This window comes from Sycon ciliatum, chromosome 6 (assembly GCF_964019385.1).
Source record: "Sycon ciliatum chromosome 6, ocSycCili1.1, whole genome shotgun sequence".
In the NCBI taxonomy this organism is placed as follows: Eukaryota; Metazoa; Porifera; class Calcarea; order Leucosolenida; family Sycettidae; genus Sycon; species Sycon ciliatum.
In genome coordinates, this window is record NC_088648.1 from 28,749,534 (window position 1) to 28,765,652 (window position 16,119).

Genomic DNA, 16,119 nt, shown 5'->3' on the forward strand with positions numbered 1-16,119 from the left:
GGTGGTATTTGGAGGTGACCCTGGCTGTGCCTTTCCACTAGTGATGTCGACGGAGTCTGGAGAGAATGTGCTGCACTACGCCGGTTTACTGTTTGGGAGGCCTGTCTGTGGGTAGAATTGCAGCAAATTCTCTCCAGACTCCGTCGACATCACTAGTGGAAAGGCATAGCCAGGGTCACCTCCAAATACCACCCCGGAAATATTCTGCAGAGTCGATTCTCTTCTGCGCAGGACACGGCAATACTTCTTAACCTTGTTTTCATTTAGGCCAAGTAAAAAAAAGGATTGTTTATCGTCCGCGACCGCCCCAAATTTTCACCCTCCTGTCCGAATTATTCTATTTTTTAGGCAGAATTGCAGCTGCCATGGTACAAGCTGCGCAATCTCCAGTAGTACCTACGAAAGTTTGGTGCGCCTCTCGGATCCGAACATGCTATGAGTCAGACGCTTCATAACCAACTCCCTTTTGAACCTATCGCCCGTGTTGCACGGTTGAATAAGCGGTCAATTGCACATGCGTACACCAGCCGCCCGGTCACTGTGCCTGCAGGCTACAACTTTCACACTAACGTTCAACTCACCGGTTCAAATGTTCAACTTGAGTGACAGGAAAGCAGGTTGTAAGTTGAAGAGAGTGACCAAGTGACTGGTGTACCCATGAGCACGCGCCTGCTTACTCAACCGTGATCGATTTGGAATAAGGGCCATAACAGCCTTTTCGGACCTAAGCCAGTGGACTCGGCATCCAAAAGACTACAACATATGAGCAAATCACGCTCATCCGTGCTTCTATATGAACGAAATGGCGCTTTTCGTGGTATTTTGTATTCAAATCCCCATCTAGCACCCAGTTTCGTTGGAAGTGGCGAGTACAATTGGGAATAAAGGAGGAAGGGAGAATCTCAGCAAGACCATTCAATTCAGCACCACGAAGACTACAACTGGTGAAATTTGATATTAGGGTACACTTCCCCTCTAGCCCTTTAGCATCTAAATTGATTTTAGCCGACGCACGATTTTCATAAACTCACATTTTCATTTGGCTGTAACATCGATAGCCTTTGGAGGATTCTCACAATCTTGAGCTCTATGGAAAACTCTGGGCAAGATGAACGCAGCCATACCCAGTTCGCTATTGACAGAATCGTAGGGGTAACGCCGCAGCGCAATGTGAGCATTCCACTACCAGACCTACTAGCGCAGCACTAAATTCTCAGCCATTTCAACTCCCGTATTTCCCCCGATTATAAGTCGCCCTTTTTTACACTAAAATTCAGGATAAAAAACCTGATGTGACTTACAATCGAGCATGACTTACTGCTGAAGTGGATAATATCGAAACAATCTTACTCAAACCTGAAAATGGGGGGTGCGACTTATAATCGAGTTCGACTTATAATCGGGGAAATACGGTATTTCGATCGCAGAACGGTCATTTTTTTCAGGAGAAAGCTGAGAAATGCAGCTGCAAAATGACGTATGTCATGTGTGAATGCGTGGGCAGCGAGTCAGGGAAACCCCTTGCGCACGTTTCAAAATCACGCCGGCGCGAGCTGACTTGTGCCAACGTATTTCGTTCGAGTGTCATAACTCTGCTCCAGGACCTCGGATCGTCTTCGGGTTCCTTCTGCTTAGGCCGAGGCATTCCTGATACGAATAGAGCTTTCGACCGTTGAATTTGGACAATGATTGACCGAATGGCAGTTAGATGAGCGAGAGATGATTTCTCATGCATCATCTGGCCGCGGCCAACTACCCTTCAATTTGCATGATGTTGCTACAGTCCATTCATTGGAAACTGGCACCCTAACCTTTTGGTGCCTCCCGCATATTGTTGTAGATATCGTGAAAACAACAGTACATCCTGTATTGTGTGACCCGTGCAATTACTCCTTGCCACATTTGAGGCCAGAAAAGTCCAAGAACAGGGAAATAGAAATTCAGCCAGGTTTTACAAAATTAGGACAGGTATGCCATGGCAAAATGTATGGAGAAGAAGATCCAAAACCCAGATTTTTGAGATTTAAAGTGGGTTTTTGATCCTCAATTCGGCCCAAATCCGACTTTCAAAAGCCAGTGGGCCAGTTTCCGATGAATGGACTGTAGTGCTGTCTATGGATCTGTGTCTGCCAGTGTATGCGGGGCCAGAAAGAGAAGCGCCTTTGCACAAATGTACCATCAGAACATGAATCACTGGTGCAGAACCAGTCACATGCAAGTACAGTAAATAGTGGATATAACGTGCCCCTTTGATTTTCGATAATTTATCACTATATCCGGTGCATCACTATATCCGATTTGCATGTATGACTGACACATGGCACATGACTGTGCATGAAATGATGCGTACATGCTGGAAAAAGCATGAAAAGCAGCCACGTACACATGTGGCTGCTTACAGCATACAGGTCGTCCCCCGTTAATACGAGTCCGGTTAGTACATAAACCCCGTTAGTACATAAGAAATCTCAAGTCCCGGACGAAACGTGGTCACTTCCATACAAATTTTGTCGGTTAGTACATAATCCGTTAGTACATAAACCCCGTTAGTACATAACATTTCTCCGTACCCGCATGTCACCTACCTCAATAGTACATAATTTACTTGTCTTTTGGCCTTCCAGTGGAGGCACATCGTGTTCTAGTTTCTACTTGTGGACGCAATTAGCATAGAAATCAGAGCGCACATCACAAACCGACAAAGCTCTGTTTTTTCGAGTGACTGTACAGGTGCGGCTGGGCATGTACCATGTCAACTGTAGAATCTTCGCTAAATGTGACCATTATAACATAATTTTTATGTTATATCGAGGGAATCAAGAATATCTCGCTGCCTACACCTAGTCACGGTAGCAAGAAACACTCAGAAAAGTTGAAAAAAGTGAAAAATTCTGGTATACAAGCAAGTTATGTACACTTTCGTTTAGTACATAAACCCCGTTAATACATAACATTTGTCAAGTCCCAGAGATTATGTATTAACGAGGGACGACCTGTACAGGGAAGAATTTTCTCTCAATCACGTCTGCTGCCAGATGCATCCAGGCAACACTGGATCAGTTTTGGAAGAAATAAACTAAATTTGAAGAACAATTGTTTTGTGATCATCACTCTTGATCAGTATATACGATATTTTCCTGTGCATTTGATATGGTTTGCTTCCTGAAGCCCATCACAATAAGCGATATATCGGTATAGCCGATAATAGTGTGTATAGTGATATTTTAGCTGTATTTTTTGGCGAGTTCGATAATTATAGCCGGTATATCGTTACACCCGGTCACTTTATAAACGATACTCACTGTACTTTCACATTTCCTTGTGGTATTTCATTCACTTTAAACGCCATGACGTTAAAAGTGAGGGTGGCCCTACATTCGAATATAGCGCCAAGGCTTTTGAGCGGAAGCACGCTACAATAGGAAAGGTGAAGGCGAGTTTGGGATCTATCTTTTACTCCCTCTGAGATCAACAGTTTTATAGGCTGTACAATATACAGGGACTCCCTTTGAGTTAACATTTGCTTAATTATTTGATAAAATAATTAGTGAAAAAAAGGAAGAAGTACTGACGAGTGCATGTTGGTGGTGTACCAGACCATGCTCCAGTTGTTTGACAGATAGTTGTTGTTGCTCCAGATAGTTGATATCGGGTACTGCACGAGTATGTTCTGATCGTGAAAGCATTTCGACCACCACTAGACACTGCGCCATTCACAGGAGACGTTGGATTTGCAGGACATTGAATTGCTATGGAAACATATCCAATCAACAGACATTGTAGAGTCAATGGTTCAAGCTTGGACATTCCAGAATATTCGGTTACATCACACGTCTTCCGTTTTAGGAGTCATGTTTGAGAAAATCAAAGTATGTTTGCAAATCGATCTCAGACTGATCAAACTGGGAAGCTTAACTGACGAGGGATGAATTCCCTTCATGCCAGTTGCGAGTGAGCAAAATGTCAATCCAAGTTGAGCATACAACCTTCCTACAAGTATATCCCCAAAGGGTCTTCATTTATTTTCGAAGTGTTGTGCATAGCGGTGAATTGCAACAAACCGGTAACGTGGGTGCAGCATTGCGAATGACCGAGGGTTCTCTGACCCTTTTTTTAAAATTCCATGATCTTCACTGCCTCAGCTCGCCATCTAAATCTGGTTAAACTATGGCCTGGACAGGGATGCTGATCAGATGTTTCTCAGCCTTTTGAAGCTCAACTGACGGCTGAATTTCATGAAATAGTGTGTACAGAGCACAGGTGTTGCATTCTCATGCAGGTTTACTAAGTGAAGCCGTTGATTTGCTCTGTAGGATAGTAGAGAGTCAGATAATTGATAAGGCGTCGAATAGCACAAGCTTCAGTATCATGAATCACAGATATTGCAAATACTGACAAATCCAACGTAGCGTGGTCCGAAAAATAAAAATGAACACACGATGCAGTGTCCTCATTGTTTTAAACCTTACTTGTACATAACGTCAGTGGCGTTAACCAAGAACCATTCGCCAAGCATACAGTTGCACTGCTTCCTGTCAGTTGAAAGCCATCATTGCATGCAAATATAGTCACTCCATATGGTGATCTGGAGCTGCTGACTATTGAACCATTTATTGGTGGGGTAAGTGCCGGACACGTTCGTACTGCATTTTAGACAATAAGATAATACAAGTGCATCATCCACACACAGGGTTTTTAATAAAGACATCCGTAGAACATCTACGTGTCCCGATCTTGAGATTGTATATTTTTAGGCAGCAATAAATGAGTTATTAAACGATTCCGGGTCACAGCACAGTTACTGGATCTGAGCACTCTGATTCAGTGCTTCAGCACAATTGTGGAGATAGCAGCAAACAAATTGTCACATTATCGTTTGTCAACGGATTTCACAATTTATGGCTTCCTGGAAAGCTCTTTCCTGCTAATCATCTTCCACGTGCATACAGCACCTCAACGACGCCCCTAACCTCGACCAGAGTGTCCCTATCGTGCTCCAGTGCGGCATCGAGACCACGAACAACAATCTCCTTCAATTCGGGGCTCATACTCTATGTAGAAATACGATTAAACTGCTCTGAACTCGTGAGATTCAAACGATCCAAATGATGTACTCATACGTCATGTTGCCTTTGACACATCATTGGGAAATCCCCATGAATTCCTTGAATCGCCGGACAGAAAGTCAGAAAATTGTTAAGATTGAATTCGTGCGTTCAATTTATCGCCGCTCGATCATTTGTTGAGCTACTGCCACACCTCTGGAAAACCCTGTCCAAGACCGTTCCAATGGGCTATTGGTCATGGCAATGTGATATTCCATTCTAGAGTTATGGCTGTTTGTACAGTGATCTATCCAGTGCGTACAGTATGTGCACTGTACAAACAATATATCGCGAGTATACTCGTCATTGCCCAGACTCGATGGGGTCACGACGATGGGGTCACGACGAGTTTACTCGTCATAAACTCGAAAAAATGTTAAAAGTAACACTTACACGTGCATAATGTTGCATGTTATAGTTAGTTTTTTGGGATTACCACATCACGTTGCGGACCTTGAATGAATGAAGGTAAAGCACTGGTTCAAGATTTGATTGAAAAAGAAAGTTGATTCAACTTACATGTACACAGAGGAAGAGAAGCACCACTAGGCCACTGACCACCACTACCGCAAGTTAGTGTGGCTGTCCCTGTCACTACATACCCTGGAAAACATGAGACACTTGCGGTACCTCCCGTTGTAAAACTAGCCGCAGTGGTGTGGACATATCCATTGGTAAACACAGGTAGTGCAGGGCATGTAATGGCTGAAAAGATGTAGTGAAATTAAAGACCAAACACAATAACAGGTGTGAATTTCGCATCCGACAGTAGCAGATTGTAGTCTGCACACGTGATATGCAGTTAATATGGAACTGCAGACTATCGACAAGGTACCATCCGAAGAGCACATTCCGTAAATATCAAGTGAATGTAAGAATAAGGTTCGTTTATAACCTTCAGAGAACTGGGAAGAAAAAAACATTGAATACATTTAGAAGAGAAAAGGACATATCGATACGAGTTAAGAGTAACTCTCCATCACTGTAACATGATACTATATACAGAGAGAGAGACGGAGATGTGTTGAAGCTAGGTGTCAGGACGTCGAATGTTTCAGTACTCTGTCAGTTTTGTGCCTAGTTATTGCACTTTCTGACTGTATATGGTATCATGTTACAGTGATGGAGAGTTACTCTTAACTCGTATCGATATGTCCTTTTCTCTTCTACATTTATTTATGGCTCAACATCCGAGTTTCAAATTGAATACATTCCTCGGGTTTTGTCGGTTGGTCTGACAACATAACCCATCTTTTATCACATTTCGAAAAATGACTATTAAAGGACTCCTCGCATGTACGGTTTGAATTCTTTGAAATGAAACTTCTGATATAGGGAAGGTGACATCATTGCAAGTGCCCTGTTTGTCACATGCATGGAGCTGGAACTGCATTCGGAGTGCGCCGCAGTGGACAATCAAGAGGTTCCGGGTACGATTTTCCGTGCCAAAATCCGTATGGGCGCTACGGATTTTTCTAGGCGTGCTCCATACGATTTTTCGGCACGGAGAATCCGTGTGGACTGGCTTTCATACGAACCATGTTTCGTATGGAGATTTTGCGTCATCGGGTGCAGAAAGATTTTTCGTGTACAAATTTGGTACGAGAAACATAGATTTTTCGCGGGAAGTTTTGATTTGGGTACAAAATTTCAAAATTAAAAGGCATAGCGCGGGAATGTGACGTGTTTGCGATCGTAACCTAGGCAATCACTGCAAACACATAAGTTCCGTACCCCTGAACTTTTTCACTGCTCGAAAACAACGTATAAAAAATCCGTAGAGCCTCCACGGATTTTGGCACGAAAAATCGTACTCCGGAACCTCCCTAATGACTATTAGTTTTTTTTATGAACTTGGGCTCATTATATTTTTTTACTGAATACCACAGAACCATCAGATGCTGCACAGCGATATTCTAATAACCAAGAGATTTCTAGTGAACCAATATCTCTATAACATTAAGTCAATCGAATGTGTTTTTTATAAACCGAGCGCATATATATTCGACTCAGTAGGCAGTCGGGTCACAATGTAGAGTTGGAAGTCCAGTATGCAGTCAAGATCCTGTAAAGAGTCATTGAAATACAACTAGAGCACGAGTTCGACTCCCTAATGGACTTCCGGCTGTGTATAGGACAACGAGTGCCTACTGAGTCCAACGTATATTTGTCGCTGACAAAAAATGTGAGGAATAATTTGCCTCCAATGGTTTGGTATATGCTAATAATACCTTGGCAAATGGGAAATGTTGTAAAGGCATTTGCAGTTGGACATCTGACAGTGTTTGGTCCAACGAGTGTAAATCCACTGAAGCAGGATATTGTATACTGTTGAGGCACACTAGCAGCAATCGGTGTCGCCATTCCATCAGTTATTGTAGGTACTGGGCATGTAATAGCTGGAGAAAAAAAACATAACACCAAAGAAACCGTTTCACGCACAATGTACTATTAAGTGCAATCAGTCCACATGTGATGATGTTGTGCTGAATTCCACTGTGAGAATCAGTGTACACCACTCCCCCTCTTGGTATCTCTCTCTATGAGAGCTGGTTGGACGTATATATGGGAAGACATTGCAGGCGTTCGGTGGCTGCGTCAGCGACTTCGGCAGAGGTATCACCTGCCCTAGGGGGTAATTTTGAGGAACCAAAGTGCAATTTTTAGGCGATGGTAGGCCATGCACAACAACAATCCAGAAAGAACGCTGATACAACACAACCTGTGTGCAGTATCAAACCCCAAGGCGTGTTGAAATCAATGGTGCATCCACAAGAAGAAAATGGTGCAGTATAGTAAGTGGCTGGAAGGCAATACGAATTGCGATTTGGGTTCTCAAAGGGTTTGCACTACCGCTTTCTGCGTCCACATTGGTTAATAAGGCGGAGATTCCAGGATAGCTTCATCTGATATTGGTATAATCATTACTGCCTCCGTTAAAAAAATTCGGGATGGATTTTGATTGACAATGAAAACGTTTAGAACAGGTCATGAACAGTTTGTATCAACTGCAAATCACGGGACGAAGGCAGTTTAGCCGATGTACAGCGTTTTACAAGAGAAACTGTTGGCGGAATGATCCAAGAGTTCAGTTTGCGTCGCTTTCGCTCGGTATCGTCATCTGCTGTCATCTGCTGCACGCAAGTCGTCATCTCTCTAGAGTGCTTGTTCACAACTTTCAGCTCTTTTTAGCCTTGTTTGATCATACTTCGCTGAACTTTGGTGATATCGGCGTCATTCAAGTTGACTTTCAAGCTGCGTGAATCCGCCGCGGTGGTGGTTACTGGTTTCCGCCAGGGAGTTGTAGAAATATGTTATGTTTCGCTGGTTTCACGTCCAGAATGATCCTTGAAACAATGAAAAAAGGCACAGCCAAATTAATTATATTTCTGAGGGATGCTCCTGTCAGCACTGAACGGTATCGACGAGCAGATCCCGTCGACTTCCCTTAGCCAAGAGACTCACGTTGGGCTCCAGACTTCAAAGGAATGAATTGTACTCAGCATTCGAATCTAGGCTTTGCGCAGGTTGAATAAGAACTTGAGTTCTGATGTTTAATTGAGCTTTGCGATAGGAGCAGCTGCTTGTTCACTCGCTCATTGTGTGGGCTCTGTGCTACGCACCACTACTCCCTGGATAAGTCTCAAACTCTCAAGCTCATTGGTAGAGAGCCCAAGCAGCGCACTATGCCCTCGGTGAAGTGGTATTTCAGTTTCCGTCGCCATGACTGTCATGATCGAGTAAGTTGCCCCAGCACAACTATCATTTCCGCTCGTTTTGTTGTGAAAAGTTGCTTTCTTTGCATCGTATCTCTTTCATGGCATGCCAGGGAATCCCGAGAAAGGCATCGCAACTCCTTTCACAGGAGTTGGTGCATAAATCAGTCCCTCAAAATTCCATCTCAAAGTTTTTGTTAAGCACAAAGTACAAACACACATATCCGGTGTAGTGCTCCACCCCCCCCCCCCCCCCCCCCCCCCCCCTCTGGCATTATACTGTCTGGCGGAAAGAAGCAAATACAAGTTGTAGGTATTTACCGTTGCATGTGCCAATAGGGAGTGCCCACGAGCCGTTTGGTAAGCAAGTTGTTGTCAGACTACCATTAAGAGTGTACCCGGCCATACATTGAACTGTCGCCACTCCATAGCGAGCAGTGCTAATTGGTGCAGCCACGCCATTTGTTATTGTCGGTAGAGTGGAGCAGACAATATCTGAAATGCGGCAAACAAAAATAACACCAAACACACGCTAGCACCACCGCAACGCCTCCTACGGGCAATCATCGCAGTCATTGAGAGTAGAGAGATCAATGTCTTTGTCATGGACTCACAATAGATTTTTTTATCATGTGCGAAACAACACATTTAACATGGCCAGAAGTTGTCTGTGATCAAATAAGGGGGCATGCATCCTATAACCAGGCTCAAGCTCACAATTCCTATATTACATCAGTAATAAAGAGTCACATGACCCCAATAACCCACCTTCACATGTTGGTAACTGAGTCCAATTTCTCCCAGCCGTGCAGTTAACTGTTTCCAGACCAAGCAACTGATAACCAGAATTACATGACACTGTTACGGTCGTTCCGATTGTTCTTGTTGTTGAACTGTACATTGCTTGTGCGATATTTAGTGCCGGGCATACCTCTGTAGTTGGAGAAGAGAATATCATCATGCAAAATATAGCATATTGACCAAGGAAGCCACGTCTTTTTTTCTATCACAAACCACTGGCTATAATTAGCATGAACGTGTGATTTGTATCAGACAGCTTTCGCACAGGAAACAGTTTACATAACAAACTTCTACAGTTGTATTTGAAAAAGTCCAAAACTAGTCGATAGCTTTAGGTAAATAGTTATGTGCTTAGTTTATTTATTTTATTTATTTATTTCTGCACCTCGTGGCATGTCAAGACAGCCAATTGAATTGAGGAGAGGGTGAGACCAACCACAGAAGAAGAGAAAAAGAGAATGAAGAGCACGTACACATAGTGGGAAGGGAGTAGCAACTTACAAAGCAATGGGATGCTCAGCGAGCTATGCAGCAGAAGTGGTGACTGTGATTGTGTTTACTTGGAGATACTGAAGTGTTGTCTGACTAGGGTACGAAATTTGGGCATATCTGGAGCTTGTCTAACACTGGGAAGCAGTTGGAGCCACGTAGAGTAGGAGGAAAAGAAAGGGGAGTTTACGAATATGGTAGACCTAGCTAGGGGGAGATGAACGCAGCTTCGGGTGGTGCCACCTGCCTTGCACCAAGTGAGGGACTGTAAATGAACAGGGTGCTGGTCAAGAAAAATTGAATGTGCCAGGGTGCACTTGGAAGCATCAAGGTAGTGTTGCAGAGTGGTAGTGGATGCAGCAGCATACAAGTCCAGATTTGAGATTTAACGATCAGTGCGAAATATGATGCGCAGTATACGGCGATTGAACACTTCTAATTTACCTATGTGGGTTTGTTAAAGGTGGACGAGGCAGGGAAGCCGTACGTGAAGAGGGGAAGAATTTATGATTTACAAAAATTAATCCGGCAATTTTGGGGCAAATGGGACAAGTGACTTGACATTATGCCGGCAGATCGGCATACTTTGAACGACACATGATCAGCATGGTGAGACCAGGAGAGGGCGGAATCTATGACAATGCCAAGGTGTTTATGGCTTAGTTTCTGTGGCTTGGTGGATAACCCTAGAGATTTGTCCAAGTTACTAGGGTTTTGGTATATCTCTTACCTTGACATGAAGGAATTGCTGACCACATTCGACCAGTCATGCATGTAATTGTTTGCATTCCCACAAGCAGAACTCCAGAGTTACATGTCACATCGACTGAAGCACCAAACACACGAGATGTTGTGCTGAGTGTTGCCTGTGAAATATTTAGCACTGGACATGCCTCTGAAGAAGAAGAATAGATGCGTCAAATCAGTCATTTATCTTATCGTACTTCACCGTTGATGACTAAATTTAAACGTCTTTCAAGCTACAGATGGCTCACCGGATGTACCATTAATCCACATGCGATAACTTGAAGAATTTAAATAACCGACGAGGAGACAACAGTCGTAAAATAGCTATGAAAAATATCAATTGTGCACTCAAAACCATGTATAAACAATTAAAATGAAACAGTTCCAGAACGTTTTCGTGTGACCATCATCAGTGGAACATCGTCACATAGTAAGAATCACTTAAACAACCAGTTATATAGCTAGAGTAATATCAAAAGAAGCGTGAGAATGCAGCACAGCTAGCGGTTATGCATAACGCCTGTAATGTGAACCTTTGCAGTGTATCTGAGAATGGTAGCAGTAGATGAATGTGGCAGTTGTGAGTGCGTGTGGACAAAAAACCATGGCGCAAAAAAACCTGTCAGGGGTGGATGCAAATTTGCGAGCTCCTGAACTTTACTCCTTTTTTCGGTTTCCCGGGGCACTAGGCCCTTGGAACACCAGTAAAATTAGTGATATAATGGCCGGGAAACTCGACCCCAATACGGACATCGCCGTGCTTACTGACGACGAGCTCAAGGAGCTCATCCAGCGACTGGGACTGGAGTTCCCCAGAAAGGCGAACAGGCCAATGCTGATTGCCCTACTGAGAGGATCCAAGGACTCGGCTCCCGTAAGTCATGCTAACCCTGATGTAGCTAGCCTTTGCGCCGCACTCTCCGAACTTACTGGGGTAGTAAGGGAACTGAAATCAGAGCTAAAGACGATGAAAGACGTGAATGTACAGCTGAGAGATTCCGAGAGGGAAATTCAGGCGTTGAAGGACGACGTGCAAAAGCTCCGCCGTGAACTGCATGCTGAACAAGATCACCAATTCCGTTTGACCCACGTCCACGCTGACCCTGGGGCCGGGGATACAACTCATCTCAGAACTAGTACTAGTAGTACCCTCCCCATGCACTTTAGTACGAGTACCGACGCTACCCCAGACCTGTCACTCACATCACCACGTGCACCTGTACAAACACGAGGCCCAGCTGCACAGCACATTGCAGAAAAATCGTACGCAGACTCCGCAAGGCAGCCACCAAGGCCGCATGCACCTGGCCACGACAAACGTACGCAAAAGCCAAATCACCGTAGAGAGGAGACATCGCGGTACACAGCACCGAAAACACCCAAGAGTGCACCTGGACTCGTAGGACGACCCCGCGTGACGGTGTACTACATTGGAAATGTTGACCCGGACTGCGATGCGGATTCAATAGCTGAACACTGCAAGGCACAAGGCGTATCTGTAGTACAAAGCGTCGTGTACACCTCCGTCCACTTTAGAACAGCCTCTGCTCGTATTACAGTCTTGGTCACGGACGCCAAGAAGGTCGCGGAAGAATCGTTCTGGCCTGATGAAGTTGGCCGTACTGTAAGAGAGTGGCGATTTGGTACAGAGGCCTGGGCTCTCAAACCCGTTAAAGCATAATGGCTCAAACCACTGACCCACTCCCCTTGAACCCGCATGCTCCAGCCTTTACACCATCGTCTCCTCTTCAACCGTCGGCCCCCGTAAGCTGTTCATATACCCACATAAAGGTTGGCCACATAAATATTTGCAGCCTTAGACACAAAACACACATTATTGCTAAGTTAATAGACCAACATGCCCTGGATCTTCTGGCAGTTACTGAAACGTGGCTTGACTCTAGCATCTCGGACAACGAGGTCTCGGTGCCGGGAGCAATTCTTTTCCGTCGTGATCGGCCGTGTGCTGAGGGCTGCTCGTGCTTGTCCTCCTGCAGCCCCTGCAGGAAAGGAGGGGGAATTTGCATGTACGTGAACGACCAAGTTAATGTGACTCCTGTCTTGACCCACTCGCATGCCAGTCTAGAATTGATGTGGCTCAGAACCGGCACAGTCAATGATGGTGCTTTGTTCGGTTGCATATATCGGCCCCCATCCGAGTCAGTGGAGTACTGGACTCGGCTTGCCACAGCCACAGAACAACTGGACAGCGAAAATGTTGTATTATTAGGCGACGTCAATGTAGACTTCCTGCATCAGGCATCCAGCGTTTTCCAACACCTTAAGAACACACTTTTACTCCCGTGCGGGATGGCCAATAAAGTCCAGGACGCAACCAGAATCACTGCCTCGACACGCACGTCGATTGACTGCATACTGACGAACATAGACCTCGTCACGTCAGCATCCGTTATAGACTGTGAGTTCTCAGACCATCGCCTGGTCCTCAGTACTGTCCCATTACCCACAGCGGGCACACGGAACTCCGACACCGATGGTCAGCAACCAAGCAGACAACGAAGAGACTACCGAGGCTTCGACGCAGACCGCTTCTGCGGTATGTTGTTGTCTTCCAATCTTCATCACTTTGCAACCACTGACACTGACCTGATGTTAGACGAATGGGCCGAGAAATTTAATGCTGCACTTGATATTGCAGCGCCTTATGTGCCCAGGAAGCGACCGAAGCGGAATCGGAAGACTTGCCCTTTCATGACCAAGGCTCTCCTTGACTTGATCAGGGAACGCAAATCAGCCTTCAAGAAGTTAAAAGCAGCCAACTTTCGTGACATGGTCATAATGGCGCAGTTCAAGAGATTACGTAGTCAGTCCAACAACTTTACCGTCATCTTCAGAATCGTTACTTCGCGGATCGGTGCAGGACGTATGAACGGGAACCTCGACAGTTCTGGAAAATATTGAACACGATCACCAAGCGTACGCCACAGAGGCAAACAGTTATTATCCCAGCTGAGAGACTAAACGATTACTTCCACGCTATTGTCACCGATAATCATGCCACCTATGATCTGCCAATGGGTCCGGCTAACTCTACGGACCTCAGGACGTTCGAGGCGGTAACTGTCTCAGAAGTGAAAAGGCTAATCAGTGCCCTCCAGAGCCGCAAAGCTCCTGGCCCGGACGGAATTATGCCTTTTTTGCTAAAGGTATCGAAAGACGTAGTCGCCCTTTCACTTACCATTTTGTACAACACTTCCCTCTCTTCTGGACACTTTCCATCCCGGTTCAAAATTGCCCACATCACCCCGATATTGAAGTCAAAACAAGGCCCCCGTAATTGCCCTTCCAATCACCGCCCGGTGTCTCTAACATCTATTCTCGCCAAACTCCTTGAGCAGCTCGTGTTCTCTCGTCTCCAGGTGTTTTTCCAAGAACGTTGCCCGTTCCATGAAGATCAATTTGGTTTCCGGAAGCACCGGTCGACCGAGCAACTCCTCACGAAGGTAACGAATGATTGGCTGCTAGCCCGCGAAGCGGGTCTGCATACAGCTGTTGTTTGCGTTGACCTGAAGAAGGCGTTTGATACCGTGCAACACCAGCAACTTCTCATCGCAATCGCGGCCGTGGGTATTTCTGGCATAGCCCTGGCTTGGTTGCAGTCATACCTCCGTGGACGGCAGCAGCGCGTGGTTACCTACATCGGAACGTCTCCTCTGGTACCAGTTACTAGTGGCGTACCTCAAGGCACCATTCTGGGCCCTGTGCTCTTCAATTTATATGTGCGGAAGCTGCCGCTCACAGCTGATGCTCTTTCCTGCAAGCTGCCGATGTTCGCGGATGACATGACGCTGTATGCCAGTAGAAGGTCGCCAAATGAAGCTGTCGGTGCCGTCAACAAGGTACTTTCAGTGCTTGCTCTAGATCTTGCGGACCTAGGGTTGTCAGTCAACTCTGCCAAAACTGTCGCCATGTTCATTTCCAAACTCCCCCTGCACCTGTCTGTTCCTGTGATACTCAACGATCAGGTATTGACCCGCGTTACCAGCACCCGAATCCTGGGGGTCATCATTGATGACCGCCTAACGTGGTCGCCTCACATTGACTTTGTAATTCGCAAGACATGTGCTAAGGTTGGCGCTCTTCGTCGGTCCTTTCAAAAAATGGCGGCAATTGAGCAGGAAGGCCAGGAGGCAATTTATTGTATCAGTCATTCTACCTGATCTTTTGTACTGTTGTTCGTGTTTTGTAACGAAGCTGTCCGCTAAGGACCGCCAAAGGCTCTCTACTGTGTTCCGCCGTGCTGTGCGAGCTGCCTGTGGTGCTAAGTCACAGGACGACATCACGCCATTATTGACCACATTGGCGATTTATCCATTTGAACACTATATGATTCTCAACTTTGCCCAGTTTATTCATAGAAATCATGTCATCATCTCACTGCCTACCCTTACGGAATTATTTCCACCGATCACAACAAGCCTTAGAACTAGAAGCCACTCTAATGCTTCCATTGCCATATCTAAGCACCGGACAACTGATGGAGTAAATTCTTTTTCTAATCATGCCGCAATTTTCTTTAATACACTACCTGCCGAGTGGCACAGACACCACCGTACCTCTACATTTGCAAACCAACTCAGGGATCTTTTTAAAGACCCAGTGACATTTAAGAAGTATTTTGACCTTCTTTTTGGAATCTGTTGAGTTTCTCGATGATCTTGATAGTTCTTGTACTAAGATTGAAGTTGACTTGGTGTTTGATTACTGTACTGCTTGATGTCTGAATTCCAATTTTTTTCTATTTTTTCTTTTCTTTTCCTTTCCTTTCCACTTATCCCGTTATCGGCCCTCTTAAGAGTTGTGTGTATCACTGTTGAGGCATCCGATGGTAAATAAAATAAATACTACTACTACTACTACTACTGCTGAGTGCGTATTATTTAAAAAGTGTGAGTACAACAACATTTTCTTTTCGCTTGCATAGAACAGGGTCACGTGTGCGAAAATATACAGCTTCCAACACCTGCAACTGCTTAAAAAAACGTGCGCAACAAATAACACTAAACCAGGAATCGTCAAACAACTTACGACAATCCGGATTGGACACCAAATGCTTGTAGATGGCAGACTTGCTCTTGTCGATGTCGAACTCCTCCTCGTCAGTATCACTCTCATCCTCCCCTTACTGTTCCTGCTCACCCTTGCTTTCCTCATGACCATCCTGTTCATCCCTATCAGCATCCTCCATCTCCATCTCCTCATGCCATCGCTTCTTTCTCCTTGATGTGTTCACTGCTGCA

At 45.2% G+C, this 16,119-nt stretch overlaps 2 protein-coding genes across 2 annotated transcripts in view; both read right to left on the reverse strand.

Moving 5' to 3' along the window:
• LOC135819841 (sushi, von Willebrand factor type A, EGF and pentraxin domain-containing protein 1-like) overlaps window positions 1–16,119 on the reverse strand; it is a 278,765-nt gene that overhangs the window by 102,239 nt on the left and 160,407 nt on the right. Inside the window, exons 12-13 of the mRNA XM_065333124.1 lie at window positions 4,470–4,643; window positions 3,573–3,749 (exon numbers count right to left, since the gene is read on the reverse strand). Of these exons, the coding sequence (XP_065189196.1) occupies window positions 3,573–3,749; window positions 4,470–4,643 (351 nt within the window). The remainder of the gene's footprint in view (window positions 1–3,572; window positions 3,750–4,469; window positions 4,644–16,119) is intronic.
• On the reverse strand, window positions 4,799–11,004 carry LOC135819023 (E-selectin-like). Its single transcript, XM_065332172.1, has 6 exons — window positions 10,842–11,004; window positions 9,590–9,754; window positions 9,143–9,316; window positions 7,337–7,504; window positions 5,625–5,810; window positions 4,799–4,827 (listed from the first exon to the last, which is right to left on the reverse strand). The coding sequence occupies exons 1-6, from the start codon at window positions 10,897–10,899 to the stop codon at window positions 4,799–4,801; spliced, it is 780 nt and encodes a 259-aa protein (XP_065188244.1). The 5' UTR covers window positions 10,900–11,004.

Bases quoted from the DNA above. Each gene is read 5' to 3' on its own strand.
- LOC135819023 (XM_065332172.1), bottom strand. From the start codon at position 10,899: ATGCAAACAATTACATGCATGACTGGTCGAATGTGGTCAGCAATTCCT. The intron at 9,755-10,841 runs GTAAGAGATATA...CTCCAACTACAG, and splicing joins AGCAATTCCTTCATGTCAAG to AGGTATGCCCGGCACTAAAT. The intron at 9,317-9,589 runs GTGGGTTATTGG...GCCGCATTTCAG, and splicing joins TCAGTTACCAACATGTGAAG to ATATTGTCTGCTCCACTCTA.